The 16,977-nt window shown below is 34.9% G+C and overlaps 1 protein-coding gene across 1 annotated transcript; it reads left to right on the forward strand.

The window, feature by feature from the left end:
• The first annotated feature begins 1,130 nt into the window (after positions 1 to 1,130).
• On the forward strand, positions 1,131 to 4,708 carry LOC127078401 (probable lipid phosphate phosphatase 4). The gene is made up of 7 exons (XM_051018862.1): positions 1,131 to 1,401; positions 1,487 to 1,574; positions 1,682 to 1,791; positions 1,892 to 1,985; positions 2,132 to 2,320; positions 2,420 to 2,479; positions 4,566 to 4,708. The coding sequence occupies exons 1-7, from the start codon at positions 1,210 to 1,212 to the stop codon at positions 4,706 to 4,708; spliced, it is 876 nt and encodes a 291-aa protein (XP_050874819.1). The 5' UTR covers positions 1,131 to 1,209.
• Positions 4,709 to 16,977: the final 12,269 nt, after the last annotated feature.

A 16,977-nucleotide genomic window follows, 5' to 3' on the forward strand; every position in this document is an offset into this window, starting at 1 on the left:
AGATGACAACATCACTCTTGATTGTCATCCTATGGACCTTTGAAACATGATGCAACATAATGTGCAATGCACTGAGACTAAGAAACCGAGTCTTTTGACTTCTTAATCAACAGATGACTGAATGAATGTCATCAAGACTAGATACAATGTCAGAACTTCTGACTTTTCATCTAAACCCTGATGAATGTTTTTGACTGATGTAATGCATGATAAAATGAATATTCGTGCTATGCTGATACATGTGAAAAAAATCAGAATAAGATTTAAGATATGACATAATCAAGTCAAGGTTTTCTTTCCCCTTAGTAAATTTACTTTGAGTTTCATAAAAATATTTTAGTTATTTTTCCATTAAGACATAAGTGTCACATGTACAAGCTAGGTTTCCTAATATCGGTTATTTCATGCTTAAGCGTTTCATTGCTCTTTTCTAGAAACTCAAGATAATCATTAAGATCTAATTTATATTTTTTAATCTTATCATTTTCCTAGATTAACTTAGCGCTCATTTTAAACAATTGCTTATATGATAGCTTTGTTACCTCATAATCATCTTCATTGTAGATGCTTTCAAACAAAATTTAGCTTCTTCATTGAAAGAGAATTCTTCGAAGGTTTCACCAAAGGTTCACTCTTCAAGATTTCTCATTGAGGTTGGATCTATGAATGTATTGTTAATTAAGAATTCCTTGGGTCTTACAACATATTAAAGTCTAAAAAATAATCTTACAAAATTTAGTTAGAATTGGATCAAGGACAAATATTTGATTGGTAAATAAAATATATATTAAATAATGGAGTAAATAATATTCATAATTACTTATTAGTTATTTGCATTAAATATTTATATTTTTAATTTCTCTTTGCTTAAAATCTAATTTAAAAATTTAGTGAAACAACTAATATATATATATATATATATATATATATATATATATATATATATATATATATATATATATATATATATATATATATATATAATACAATATTGAGATTTGTAATAAGCACTTAATCTCATTCTAATTTTAGATCTCAAGATGCAACTATTCCTCAAATCATTCATCAGACTCTCTCATCATCTGAAGTTACATATGACATTGTTGGTTGTGCAATTTCCACAAAGCACATCCTGGTCTATAAGTTTTATTATTCATTTTTGTTGTTATTTTCATCATCTAAATATTTTGGTAGAGAAAGTTGGAAAAGATGACTTTTCAATCACCGGGAGCAAAATTGGCAATAAGTCATATGCATGATTGGCTTGTTATATTGTTTCTTGCTGCTATAGATGGTGGCTTAAATATGATAGAACCTTTTCATCGTTACGTTGGTAAAGACATGATGCAAGATCTTATGTTTCCATTTCAAGAAGACACTATACCTATGTGGGGTGTTCCAGTGAGTACGACACATAATTTTGTTAAACATGTAGTATTTTATGATTTAAGAAAACAAAATATTAATTTTTGCTTTGTTGGAACAGATAATCTCCATTATCATGCCAATTCTCATATTTATTTCTTTTTACTTTGTTAGAAGAGATATCTATGATTTACACCATGCAACATTAGGTATTTTTTATTCTCTCTTGGTCTATTATTATTTTTATACAATGTTGTTTAGTTTGAAAACCTTGTTGTATCTCATTGGAAAAACTTCTTTGGTTTGGTATGCTTAGGTCTCTTGTTTTCTAGCATAATAACTGGAGTTATTACTGATGCCATTAAAGATGCCGTTGGTAGACCAAGACCAAATTTTTTCCAAAGGTGTTTCCCCGACAGAAGACCGGTGTGTTTTTTATCGTTCTCATTCTTGGTATCTGTAGCATTTTATGTGTCTGGTTATGTGACATTTTCTTTTTTCATTGCCTTGGTATTGGTTCATACAGGTTTTTGATAAAGAAACCGGTGATGTTATTTGTACTGGAATTCATTTAGTTATAAAAGAAGGATACAAAAGTTTTCCTAGTGGCCATACATCATGTAAGTAATAAATTATCGATATAATTTTTTGGCTACTTGTTTGACTATACAATATACTTCAATATGAAGTTTTATATGTGTGTTTTGTAATGGAATGATGTTTATTTTACTAATTTGGTGATTAATTATTGTTTAACCAAATGCAGGGTCATTTGCTGGTCTTAATTTCCTTTCATGGTATTTATCAGGAAAAATTAGAGTGTTTGATCGTAGGGGCCATGTTGGGAAACTTAGTATAGTTTTGCTTCCTTTACTTATTGCAGCTCTTGTTGGAGTTAGTCGAGTAGATGATTATTGGCATCATTGGACTGATGTGCTTGTTGGAGGTCTTATAGGTACATTCATGAAACAAAATATTGCATTATTTTCAGATTTATTTTTTATTCCTATAATATTTGTTATGTTAACTCCCTAATTTGATGTGTTGCTTTTAGGAATGATTGTGTCTTCAACATGCTATTTGCTACTCTTTCCATTTCCTACTAATCCACATGGTATGTATTAGTATATAGAAGAGCCTCTTAATATAAAGTATTAGTATATAGAAGAGCCTCTTAATATAAAGTTTAATTGGCAAACATTTTGGTACACATAGAATTTGATGGAGTGTCTATCATCAAACTTTTTTACAATAATTTATTTATTTTAAAATAAAAAATTTAAATACATTTTTGTTTAAAGATATCTGAAGTTCAGAACTCAACTAAAACTCAAAAATACATAAGAATTTATCTTTTAAATTACACGTCTGATATTTAAAAAATATATATTTTATTAGACATTAGTGTAAGATTATTTTATACTAAGTTTTCTATTGGACTAAATTTTGACTTTCTATTTTTTGGTGGCCAAAACTTTCTCCAACCGTTCTTTAATATCATGGTCGTTCAGAAACCGTTGGATGTCTTGTATCCATCATAATAAATTTTTTAATTTAGATATAACTCACAACTATAGAGAAGTCACACATGGATCGACTTTTTGACGAATATTGTGCTTGGTACTAACATGTTCACTTTTTTTTACTCGAATTCGAAATGATTTTGTAAAGAATAAGTTATGATTACTGTTTTTTATATTCTCTTAATCCCGGGACTAACTTGTTCCCCCCTTTTTTATCCTTTTCCTTTCTAATATATTGGTCTTTTATAAAAATAAAATAAAAAATATGATTTCCTCTCTCTCTCTCTCTCTGGTTGGGTTGGAGAGTTTCTCTCTCTCTCTCTCTCTCTCTCTCTCTCTCTCTCTCTCTCTCTCTCTCTCTCTCTCTCTCTCTCTCTCTCTCTCTCTCTCTCTCTCTCTCTCTCTCCTCTCCTCTCCGTCTCTCTCTCTCTCTCTCTCTCTCTCTCTCTCTCTCTCTCTCTCTCTCTCTCCTCTCTCTCTCTCTCTCTCTCTCTCTCTCTCTCTCTCTCTCTCTCTCTCTCTCTCTCTCTCTCTCTCTCTCTCTCTCTGGTTGGGTTGGAGAGTTGTCGGTGTTCTGTTAGTGATTTGTCTATAAACCATTTAAGGCAATGTCACGGTTCTTCGAAAAAGTTCAATCCATCAATGGTGTTTCTCTCCTCTGTTTGTTATGTTTCTTCTCGTCGGCGATTGATTATAGCGACTTTTTTTTTGGTGTTGTCGTTGATGATTTTTTTGTTGTTCAACAAACACCAACAATAGTTTTTGAGTCGGCATGGAAGAAAATCATGATTATGGGTTAGATCCAAGTTTCTGTTTTAGATTCATTTTAAATCGTTTCATATTTGGTTTTTATAGTGTCTGAATTTGTTATTATTGTGTTCGCTCAATCGTTTTGATTCGCGTTGTCTTTTGTTAGCTGTTTTGACGTCTAATTGAGATGTGTTGATAATTTTTTCATCATTTTCGATTTCGGTGTTTCGGTCTATTTGACCAGAAATGGTTGTGATTACTTGTTGCAGATTGTCAGTGAGTTTTGGTTATCAAATTTGTTACCGTGTTGGTTGTCGAGTTTATTCGCCGTTTTCAAAATCTGAGTTTGATGCTCTTCATTTTATGTTTCATATTTTTTTACAATTTGGTTTCACGCCCATCCTTAGATTTATTGGATTGTGCACGTGATGCGGAAATGTGTTTTCGAATACAGATTACCTTTATCATTTTGTTTACTTCTTATTTTCACTAGGTTGTATGTCCCTTCAATTTATTTGTATGGTTTTTATTTTTAATCTATTTAGAGTTATGCATATTCTTTTGCATCTATTTTGTATTAAAAAAAGTTTATTAAACTCAATAATTATTATATATTCTAAAAAATAAAACTTTATATATATATATATATATATATATATATATATATATATATATATATATATATATATATATATATATATATATATATATATATATATATATATATTTCTTTTTGTTTTAGAAAACATGAAATTGTTTTACAAAACAACTTAACTAATTAGAACTAAAGAAAATTCTTTTTAAATTGTTAACAATTATTTATTCAAAATAATAATTGAAAATCTAAAAAATATTCTTTTTTATATAAAAGAAGTAGCAATCAAATATTTGGGTTCCTTACTTGTATTCTTTTGTTCAAATGTGTAGGTTGGGCACCTCATGCATTTTTTTACATGTTGGACTCAGAAGAAGGTCAAAGTTCTCAAGGAGATAGTCAAATTCCATCATTAATGAGAATAGAGCATTCCTTAGAAATGGATCAAATGGAAAATGGAAGACGATTTGTGTGATAAATAACTTTACATCTTTACATCTTTAGCTATTTAAAGATTCTAATCATTATAGAAAAAATTATGGTTGAGATTGATTGTAGAGTAAGTGTGAATAAAGAACATTTTCAAAATGCTTTACAAAAGAAATATACCAATGAAACCACATGAGGACAAGATACCAAAATCATGTTCTAGAACTATTGTGATTTTATTTAGACTAATGGTTGATCAACAACAGAAACAAGGCAAAGGAAAATGTTTCCCACGGTTAAAAAGAAATTTCCAACATTACTATCTAATAAAAAAAAGCACCGAAGACACTTATACTTGCAAAATACAAAAGTAAGAAGACATTTTTACAATCCTCCAATCCTCCAATGCACTTTCAAACATATTTTTACTTGCCACAAGTTTTAATATTAACTTTTTTTTTGTTATGAATATAATCGGCGGTAGTGATCGTGCTCAAAATATAATTTAATTGTGTAATATTCTACTCAATCAATAATAATAATAATAATCATATTTATCTATTCTTTTCTCTCAATTGACATCTAGAGCTTCGATTTTTTTATCGTGTTTTCAAGAATCACACGTTAGTGATCTTGTTTCCGGGATTGTGAGTTGTTAATTGATCGCTGCAAAGATAAACGGTAACAATGGTGATATTTCGAACTCTCTTCCGGTTCTTGACGAGAAGAATTGGATTCGGTGGAATAAACAAATGCAATCGTTGTTTGGCTTCCATGAAACCCTTGAAGTGGTTACTAATGGCGTTCATGTGCTTGCTGCAAATGCAACTAATGCTTAGAGAGTCAGCCACAAGGATGCCAAGAAGAAAGATTGCAAGGCGATGTTCTGCATTCAATCGACGGTAGACTCGGTGAATTTTGATCGGATTTCTCGTGCTGAATCAGCAAAGGAGGCATGGGATGTTCCGGTGAAGTATTATGAAGGCAGTGAGAAGGTTAAAGGCGTCAAGCTGCACGCGCTTCGACGGTAGTACAAATTACTACAAATGGGAGAAGACAAAAAGATTGGAGGTTATGTTGCTAAGGTGCAAAATCTTGTTCATCTCATGAAAGGTTGTATTGAAACCATAACTGATAAGATGATAGTTGAGAAGGTCATGCATACGTTAACCTCTCACTTTGATCACGTTATCGTTGTTATCCAAGAATCCAACAATCTTGAAACACTGAAGTTGGAAGATTTGACTGGTTCGTTGGAGGCGCATGAGTTGAGAATTGTTGAAAGAAAAGACATTGAAGATTTGATACAGGCACTATAGGCTAAAACAAGTTCAGAGGCAAGACTCAGAGTAAGAAGTCTTGGTCAAACCCTCATAAGCATAAGGTTGATTCTGAATCCTCCAAAAGAGGAGAAGGAACTTCGACTAATAAAGAAGAAAAGAAATGTGTGCATTGTTACAACTTTGAAAAATTGGATCACTTGGCCAAACATTGTCTGTCCAAAAAAGACAAGGGAGCGACAAAAGGAAAGGACGAAGGAGAAAACCCTACACGTCAAGATTCAGATGATTATGAAGATTTGGTGTTTATGGATGCAGTTGCAGATGAACATGTCGACTCCAAGATCTGGTTCCTCGACACAGGTTGTTTGAACAACATGGTTGGTCGAAGAGAGTGGTTAGCAGACTTCGAAGGATCGAAGAAGAGAAAGATAAAACTTGCAAATAATAGCTCGTTACGAGTATAAGGTACACACGACATAGTTATTCAAAGGAATAGTGGTGAAAAAGCTATGATCAAAGATGTACTCTACGTACCTGGAATGAAGTGCAATTTTCTTAGTGTTGGACAATTGGTCGAAAAAGGTTTCTCAGTCGTAATGAAAAATAGAGCCTTAGAACTGTTTGACACAAAGAATAATATGGTCTTAAATTCTCTGCTGTCGAAGAACATGACTTTTAAGATCAAGATCTGCTCGACAAAGATATAATGCTTGAAGACAATTATCGACAACAAGGATAGTTGGTTCTGGCATTTGAGGTTTGTCCATTTGAATTTTAGGTTACTCAATCAACTGATTACTCAAGAAACGGTAAATGGCATACCAAGTCTTGTGATGCCCGACAAGCTCTATGAAGGTTGCTTAGTAGGGAAGCAATCCATAAACTCTTTTGCTTCGACTGTACCAATGAGATCCTCTTGCATATTAGAAGTAGTACATTCAAATGTATGTGGCCCGTTCGAGGATCATACCATTGGTAGAAACAGGTATTTTGTTTCATTTGTTGATGAGTATAGTCAAAGTTATGGATCTATGTGATCAAGCGAAAGGACGAAGTATTTGAAATCTTTAAGAGATTCAAGAAGCTTGTCGAAAATCAGAGTGAAAAGAAGATAAAGGTTTTGCATACAGATGGAGATGGTGAATACACATCCAAGATGTTTGAAGAGTTTTGTGCAGAACATGGTATTAATCATGAGGTAACTGATCCTTACACACCTCAACATAATGGAATAACATAAATAAGAAATAGGACAATATTGGATATGGTAAGATGCATACTGAAGCAGGAGAATTTTCCAAAATCCTTATGGGGTGAAGCAGTCACCACTACTGTTTACATTCTGAACAGGTGCCCCACCAAGAAGTTAAATAACAAGGTTCCTGAAGAAGTATAGAGTGGCAAATGAATGTCAGTGAGTCATCTAAAAGTGTTTAGCTCTATTTGCTACAAGCATGTTCCTAATGCGAAGAGAAGAAAGCTTAATGAAAAGGGTGAGCCTATGATACTGGTAGGATATCATAAAACTAGTGCGTACAGGATGTTCAATCTAATAAATGAGAAGATCATAATGAGTCGAGATATTGTGATTGATGAAATTTTTTCTTGGGATTAGAATTTTGGTGAAGCAACTAACAAGCCACTGATGGGTTATGGCGTCAACGAAGAAACTAATGAGGTCAAAGTTGAAGGTGTTGCTGAGATTACATATATAGTTGACATTAAAGCAAATAGTCAAGAGGGTGTGTCTAGTATAAACCAAAGACCACAAAGAACTAGAGTTCTTCTAGCAAGGGTTCAAGACTATGAAGTTGATGGGGATGATGAAGTCACAACAGATGGCGAATTAGTTCATTTTTCTTTACTTGCAGGTGCTGAACCAATCAACTATAGCAAAACCTTAAAGAATAAACTATGGAAGTCAGCTATGATGGAAAAGTTGCAAGGAATTGGAAGGAATAACACATGGGAGTTAGTTGAATTTCCAGCATATACAAAATCTATCAAAGTGATATGGGTGTTCAAGTTAAAGCACAATGTTGATGGGTTGATAGCAAGACATAAATAAAGATTGGTAGCTCGAGGATTTGTTTAGAGAGAAGTACTCGACTATTTTGAAGTATATGCCCAAGTAGCATTGGAAGCTGTCAGATTGGTGGTAGCCTTGACATGCAAGCAAGGCTGGTTGACATTTCACTTAGATGTGAGATCAACATTTTTGAATGGTCCCTTAGACGAAGTTGTATATGTCACACAAACTCCTAGGTTTTTGATTCAGGAGGAAGCAAGGAAAGTATACATGATACACACAACGCTCTATGGTCTTAAATAGGCACCTAGGGCATAAAACAAGAAGATTGACTCTTACTTAGTCGAATTGGGTTTTGTTAAATGCAGGTCAGAGTATGGTGTCTACGTACAAGTTGAGGCACAAAATATAACCATCATCTGTTTGTATGTAGATGACTTGCTGGTAACAGGAAATAGCTGATGAAGAAGGAATTTGAAATGTCGGATTTGGGAAATTTGTCACATTTCCTAGGAATGGAATTTCAAAATACCAAGCAAAGGATGGTGTTGCATCAAAGAAAGTATGTCAAAGAAATACTCAAGAGATTCAGGATGGATGAGTCGAATCCTGCATCCTCGCCTATCGAAACAAACCTGAAACTAGAAAAACATGGAAAAGAAGACAAAATCGACGCAACTTTGTTCAAACAAATAGTCGTATCTCAGAGGTATGTATGCAACAGTCGACTTGATATAGGTTTCTCAGTCGAATTAGTGAGTAGATACATGAGTGAACCAAAAGTGTCACACATGAAGGCTGGAAGAAGAATCCTGAGATACCTGAAAGGATCAATAAATTGTGGAATTTTGTTTCCACGAGATTCTGAAAGCAAAGAAGTTGTTGTTAATTGTTATTCAAATGCTGATTGGTGTGGAGATAAGGAGGATCGAAGAAGCACGACTAAATATTTCTTTTAAGTGTTTGGTGCACCAATATCATAGTGCTCGAGAAAGCAACTTGTGGTGGCATTGTCGTCATGTGAGGATGAATATATAGCTAGATCCTGCGCAGCTTGTCAAGCAATTTGGATCAAATATGTGTTAGGAGAAATGGAGGTCGAAGTGAAGAAACCTCTGGTGCTACAAATCGACAATAAGTCCGCCATAAATGTTGCACATAATCTAGTTCTACATGGGAGAAGCAAGCACATCGAATCTATATTTCACTTCTTAAGGGAAAAGATGAATCGAGGTGAACTTGAAGTGAGGCATTGCTCTAGTGAAATGCAGTTGGCCGGTATTTTCACCAAAGGCTTGAAGATCGACATATTTCTAACGCTGAGAAATAAATTAGGAATAGTTCATATCAATTAGTTAGTGTGTTCGACAAGTTTGTACGTTCGTGTTTGACAAGCTTGTACGTTTGATAACTTGGATTATAAGGGGGTATGTTGTGAAAATAATCCAACTTAGTTATTTGGTTAGGCCCAAGCCCAAAAGTTAATTAGGGTTGAACATGTATATAAATAGATATAATTTGTAATTTAATTGTGTACTATTCTTCTCATTCAATAATAACAATCCTATTTTCTCTATTCTTCTCTCTCTTTTTTTGACACAAAACCTTCCTTCACACAAGTTCCTCATGCACTAACACTTTTATCTTTATGAGTGGCATACATTCTCCTAAAATAGATAATGTTCTGATAAACAACTATTGAACTATACTAAAGTAAAGAAATCATGTTGCAAGGTGGCTAGTTGACTTGGTTTACGTGGACAATGACTATATTTTAATAAGGAATTCACAAGGACTTATCCATATATAAATGAAAGTGATTATTCATTTGAAGAACAATGGATTAAGCATAAAATCCTCAATCATTTATTTTTTGTATACTGTAGCGGTAAATTCATGACCATTATGCCATGGATAAACTTAACGTTAATAAAACCAGAGTCGCCACATCACTTTTATTATTTCCAAGGGAAAAGGGAAAAGTACGAACAAAGGGAAGGTGTTAGCACCCAAAGTATCCTAGGTACTCCTAGGGAGCCCTTTTTTTGTGTGTACATGTGTTTTGGTATAAAATGATGTTTGAAATAAAGTGTGGGGATGATAAAAGAATTCATTATTTATATTTTTTGTTTGACAAGACCTTCAGACTTGTGCTTACGTAAAATGAGGGACCAAAACCTCGTAGTTCGTGGTATCAATTTCAAAGTGAGTGAGTTGCTTTTAACAAAATTTTAAGTTTGAAAGAGGCACAAAAGTCCTAAAAGAGTTTAAATGGGTGTTAGTTCTTTTTGTCTTTTGAAACTTTAAGTCAATATGATTAGATTCATTTACAGATTTGATTAACAAAAAAGAGTTTGAAAATGCAATGACATAAGGCAAAAGTTTATAATTTGCAATAAAGAGTCTAAGTTTAGAAATCACAATAAAATAAGTTTTTGAAAAGGAGGGAGAGATTTGAAATTAACGAAGTGGGAGGAGATGAAGAGACTAATCCTAAGCAAAAAGTTAAAAGTTAATAGTTGAAAAGATCTAACCAATGAGATGCAATCCAATAGACAAGAATGTCATATAAAAACCCAATTTTCCTTTGGACCTTTAGAATCAAGCAATAACAATACACATAGCAAGGTGAAGAGCAAGACATCAAATAAAGATAGCCACATCCAAACAAGCAACTCCATAGTCTTCTTCATAATCTTCCCCATGTATCAGATGAAATAATCCTTGAATAGCTCAGAATGAGGCATTAGACACAGGTTCAAAGTAATATCTTTATTAAGACCATGTAGCAGATGAACTCAAAAGGGGTCTCAACACTTGCGTCAGATGAAAGTTCACTTCACAAGCACTTGGTTTCAGAAATGTTGGCATTGGCCAAGTCCTTTTTGCATAGGGAATGTTGCCTAATTCTAAGTCCAATGTCTCAAATCAAATCCAACAGTCCACACAAATATTTTTTAGGGTTTTTGTTGTTATTATGTACATTAAGGTCAAAAGACCACAAACACAAGCAAAATACACAAATAAGTATATACAATCACAAGATATGGCTCAAGTGAGCAAAGTGAAAATGGTATTAAAGTAAACAGGTTAAATGGTATGAATAATGGCAAATGACAAAGACTTGAATTTAAAGTGCACAAGGTGAATGACTTGAAATTAAAAGTTAGTCAAATGTTAGTTGGCTAGAAGTTAGTATTGCTTTTTCTTCTCAACTGTTTAAATCATTCTTTGGAGAACACTCAACCCTCTATTCACAAGCATGAATCCTTGAACCAAGACATCTTCCAAAGGAAGGAAAAAAGGCCAAGTTTCCACACAATACCATGAAAAAGGGGAGACTTACAATCTCACTTACTAGAATGCTATGTTTTGGGTCAAAATTTAGCGTTATGTTAAGCAATCGTAATTGGACTTATGTAGAAGTCACAACTATTTGAGGCCGGGAAATAATTTTTTTGGTGTTAATGCATGTTAGAGATATGGTATTATGAACCATACTCCTAAAACATACCACAATTAAAAGAAAGTGGCAAAAGGGGGGACTTAATCTCATCCATACTCATATTGGTTTATGAACCAATTAGCCTTAGGATATAGAGATATCATAGGTCAATGAAATGAATGTGATAGAAAGGGATTGAAGACGAAGAGGGAGGGGAAATGAGACAAAGACAAATTGGTCATGGAAGGACTTTTATCAAATTAAAATCATTCATTCATTTTGGGAGATGAAATGTACATTTCATCAATCCCCTAAATCCAATGATTTTAATCCAACAAATTCAAATCAACCTTGACCAAGGCCCAACAACAAAAGTCAAACTCAACAAGTCAATAAAAATAGCTCAACACAATTTATTCACAATTAAACAACTAAAAATCAATTAAAAATGAATTAAATTAAAATATGGTTGATTAAAAACCTAAAACCTCTTCAAAATACCAAATTAATGGTCAAAAGATTTATCATAAGTCAAACAAGGTCAAAGGACATTGGAGAAATTTTTTCATAATTTTTGGAAACTTAAAAGTATTTTTAAATAATTAAAAACATGCACAAAAACAATTAAATCACGAACAATATTAATATTGATCCAAAAAATAATTTTAATTCAGAAAATGAAAGAGAAAAATATTTGAGAATTTTTGGTGAAGGTCCCATATTTTTTGGATCAATATTAAAATTAATATGAATTAATGAAAATAAGTCAATTAAAATGAAAATCAGAAAATACAAAAAAACGTGGACCACTTGATCTCCCTCATTAATTGAGGTGGCAGATCAAGTGGATCTGAGTGCGCGTTCCACCATACACCAAGTCCAATGTTCCACACGCGTGGTAATCACTTTGGACACCCAAGATTAAAACAAAATAGAAGGATCGTGTGGTTCAGAAGCGTGGCAACACACCGCCGGAGCCGGAGCTCCGGTCTTCTTCTCCGGTGGACCTCACCGGACTGGTCCACCTTCAACCATCACCAAAATAAAAAAGGAGGACATGAATTTAATGTAAAAATGCTTAGGAGCTCGAATATGGCCTCAATTTCACCTAACTCCAAGCATATAGAAAGATACAGGGAGTTGGATTTTGAGGATCATGATCTGAGTTGCTTCGATTTGACCTCTAAGTAACTCAATCTTGTTGCCTACATTGGTAGGACTTCAGACAACCAAAAATCAACAAGAATAATGGAGAATTGAGTGAGAATCGAAGAGATGAAAAATTCAGAAATTCACCTTCACTGCAGGTTCAGATGGACACGATCTTGCTCTCAATTGTGCTTGGCCTTGCTTCAAATGCTTAGTAGAGTGGAAATGGATCAAGGAATAAGGAGGAATCTTGGAGTTTCAATCTTAAAACAGTTGAGAGATTCAAACTCGATTTTCAATGAAAATCACCAAGCTTATCCTTTGAATGTGAGGGTTTAGGGTTACTGATTCAAAGCTTGCACGCTCGGGTCCATAATTCTGAGCATGAAGGGTTCTATTTATAGGCCAAGTGATTGATAATTGCACACTTTTTTCAAAATTCCAAAAATAGAAATATCCTTTGAATGGATGCATGGGCGTGTGATAGGTCCATGCAATGATGCATTTAGGTCCAAAAATGAGTGTAAGCAATGCTGAAGTCATGTGGAAAGGCCATGCATTCGTGTATGGAAAGTGGAACTTCAAATCTTCCAAATGGTCCTTCAACTTTAAGCCATGCGCAAGTCATTCATTCTTTGTCCAAATGGGATGAATTTGGACTTTTTGGAAAGGTTAGATCAAGAGGAACAACTTTCATGTTAAACACTTTTTCATTTGAATCTTGGATCATGATGAAATTTGAGGTAGAAGTTTGGAAAATCAAACATGTCAAAAACTTTTCTAAGTATCAAGCGATATGTTCACTTCTTCCACCTTGGATAACTTTTTTCTATAGGCTTCAAATGAGAAAGGTTCTGATCGGCAAAATAGCAAGTGTACTTACTATTTTGCCTTTTATAGTAATAATGGGGAAATTTCCCAAATGTCGATCTCAAGGACTGCAAGTTAATATTGAGTTTAAATTATCATTCAAGTAAACAAAAAGTATTAATTTGGTTTTTAGGTGTAAAAATGTAATAATAAAAGTAAAGGTAAAGAAGGATGAAAATAAGGGTTTATAGAGAAAAAGGAACAATGCTAGGGAAGGTGTATGATTTATCCCTGTAACAACTCTGAGTCACTATTGCATCAACAAATATCAATTACTACAAGTTCTTAAGGGTATTTTCTCCCAAGTCCTTGGTGATAAAAACTTTAATCAATCTACCCTAATTTCCATGTCCATAGCCAATTAGGGTGAAGTTAAGCTGTATAATATCAAGAATACTCTAGTTCATACAGGGTATCCCTAGTCCTAAGTGATATCTACTGTAGAGTAACCTTATGAAAACCTTATCAATGGCGGTCCAGCCTAATTGATAACCACAAATCAATCTCGATTGGTCCGAAAGAGAAGCAATAAACACATCAAAAGGTTACCGTAAAAACAATATCATAAATGCAAATGTAAACTCAAATTCATTACAATTCTAAATCAAGGACACCCCTTAGCATTGGGGAGTTTAGCTACTCATATTTTTTAAAACAAATTCAAGATAAAAATTACACATTACAAGTAATTGGATGACTTTGATCTTCAATCGCTCCCGCTCATGAATATCTTCAGCTCTCCGAATGCCTTGATCTCTGTAATCCTTGATTGCTTCACAATACTGTGTTTTTTCGTATTCCAATATGATTTTTCCTTTGACAGAAGACATTCTTTTATAGTGAAAATTCCCAGCAGCAGTTGGACAGGTCCAAAAATATCTCTAAAAAGCCCGACGAACAAAAAGCCCGAGAAAAACTGGATTTTTGGGTTTGGGCTGACACGGGTGGCCGTGTCAGCCTACTGTTCTGGCTGACACGCCCCTGGCAAGGGGTGACACGGTTGGGGACGAAGCTTGACATGGCCCGTGTCAGCTGGCACGGGTGGCCGTGTCAGGCTACTGTTTTCTTCATCATGTCATCCCTTGCTTGACACGGCCCGTGTCAGGTGACACGGGTGACTGTGTCAGGCCTCCTATACCGGGGTTTTCTGCTCCTTTGCTTGCCGGAATCTCGCACTGTCTCGTTCTGAAGTCTCTGGTTCTTCTACCTGGACCTGTCGGACAAAAACACAGCTATTCCATGCATAAAATCACGAAAATAAAAAGTAAAACATAACAATGATTAAAATTGCTTAAATAAAATGACGGAAGTAAAACTAACTTGAAATGTATCATAAATGCTTGCACAGTGTTTCAAAAACCTCTGTTTCGAGTCAGATTAGTAACAAAAACTTAATGCAAATGGTGACTGATCACAACCCCAAACTTAGCTCATTGCTTGTCCCAAGTGATGTTTGAGACACATTGTCACTCCCCAAAATTCTTTATGTTTTCCACCACTGCTGAGATCATTCGATAACGTCTTCCCTTTTCCTTCCACAAGTCCTTCCTTTCTTTGTAAGTCTTTCTTCGCACTTCCACTTCAAAGCACCGTTTCACCTGTCAGCTTATATCATATTCTCACCAATTCTCTCGGGTTAAACTGTTTACACTCATAATTAAAAGTATGCAATATCACTCATAAGTTTGAATAGTCTCTCTTTTCCTATCACCTACATACAACACACACTTTTGAGGTCTTTCGGGTTGTAGCTTGGCTTGGGTTAGGGTATGGATTATTAAAATGGAAAACAAGTGGCTTTTGGTTCGGAGTCGATGCTACATCCTGTGTTTGTTTCTTTTATTTCCTCGGTTTTATTTTCTTATTTTTTTTCTTCACCGAATGCCCTTTTCCGTGCTTCTTTTTGAATCTTCGAGTTATCATTTTTCTCTTTTTATTTTTCTTTCTTTCTCTTGATTCATCCATTTTTTCTTTTTCTTTTGTTCTTGCACTCTCTTGGGCTTTGGGAGCTTTTGGGTTTTTTTACCCCAAACTTAGCTTTTCAACACAGTTTGAATATATTATCATGACTCTGAACAGGGTGAGGAAGTGTTTTTGGCCAAGGGGGTACATTTATAGGGTTTACACAAACAAATGGATATAAGCTCAAATGGAGTTAACGAGGGATATAATTATTCGGGATGGCTAGAAAGGCTCGGGGTTAATTTCAAACAACGTGCCTTAGTGTGTGTATCATGCAGTGACAGTCCCAGAGAGTCTACGCAAATTAAGAGTGATAAAGACAAACCTAAATGTCGCTCATGATGCTCAATGTGTTTGGCTTTTTATGACTCTCTTTGTTTGGTTCAGCTTTGACAGGATCCACGGTACTCATTAGTTTGGTGCAATTTCTTCCTTACTTCGAAATGTACAGGATACTCATGTCGGTTAAGCTGTATACATTGCATCCGATCTTTACTTTCAGCAGTGTCACTTCCTGGGGAGATCCTTCACAACAAGCCATGGTGAGTGGTGTGATCCTTTCATCCATTCTCAATCGTGATCATTACTATTTCCAACGTGTCAACACAGACTTAACACACTCGCAACATAATGTACCTTCAACCAGAAAAAATCAAATCTAGAATGCACAAAAATAAGAAAATATTGAGAATAAAATACTAATAAAAGACATAAAATCTCCCCCACACTTGCACTCAACATTGTCCACAATGTTTTCGAACAAGAGCGAAGGAGGGCACTTACAGTGTCCTACTGAGGAGGTGGTTGCGGGAAATGCAACATCAACTGTCGCATCATGCTGCTCATCTCATCCAACATTGCTCCTTGACGGGCTTGTTTGATGCCTTGCCATTGTTGTTCCGTCCTCAAGTCACCTATCTCGATTTATACCCAGCTCCATTGGTCAGTTGACCAAGATGATGAACCCGCCACCTGTTGGGTGGGTTCCTGATGCGGTGGGACAAACTGTTCAGGAGGTGCTTGAGGATCTTCTTCTTCTACTTCCGTTCCTTCCACCTGGTCATCCATAAATTGCTCACCTACAGTAAAATGGTCAGTTTCGTGGCCTTCATCCGCATCGGGGTCAGCGCTCACATACAACCAATTAGCACAGTCAGTAATAGCAACTCTGTCCGGGTCCGGCAGAGCGATGATAAACCTCTTATGGATAAGTACAGAATAGTAAGTAGAGGCAACAACAATCATACCTTGTGAAATTAGAGCAGACATGTCAATTTGGGTGTTACCTGCAATTGGCGTGTCTTCGAGTAAAACAGCTTGATACCCGAAATGCTCAGCGATTTGGGTGATCATTCCCCCTATGGATATGCCTCTGGAGTTTGCTCGGCCGAATCTGCCCAGATAGTCTGCTGCAAAGGCAGCTACATTGATGGCTTTGTTTTGAGCCATCGAGTACATAAAGAATAGCTCTCTCTGAGTAGCTACCCCTGTGCTATCGCCTCTTCCAAACAGGGTATAGACTAAACCCTTCTGAGCGTACCTAAAACATGGATTCTGGATGCCCGAGGCTTTCGCAC

Source organism: Lathyrus oleraceus, chromosome 5, assembly GCF_024323335.1.
Source record: "Lathyrus oleraceus cultivar Zhongwan6 chromosome 5, CAAS_Psat_ZW6_1.0, whole genome shotgun sequence".
NCBI lineage: Eukaryota > Viridiplantae > Streptophyta > Magnoliopsida > Fabales > Fabaceae > Lathyrus > Lathyrus oleraceus.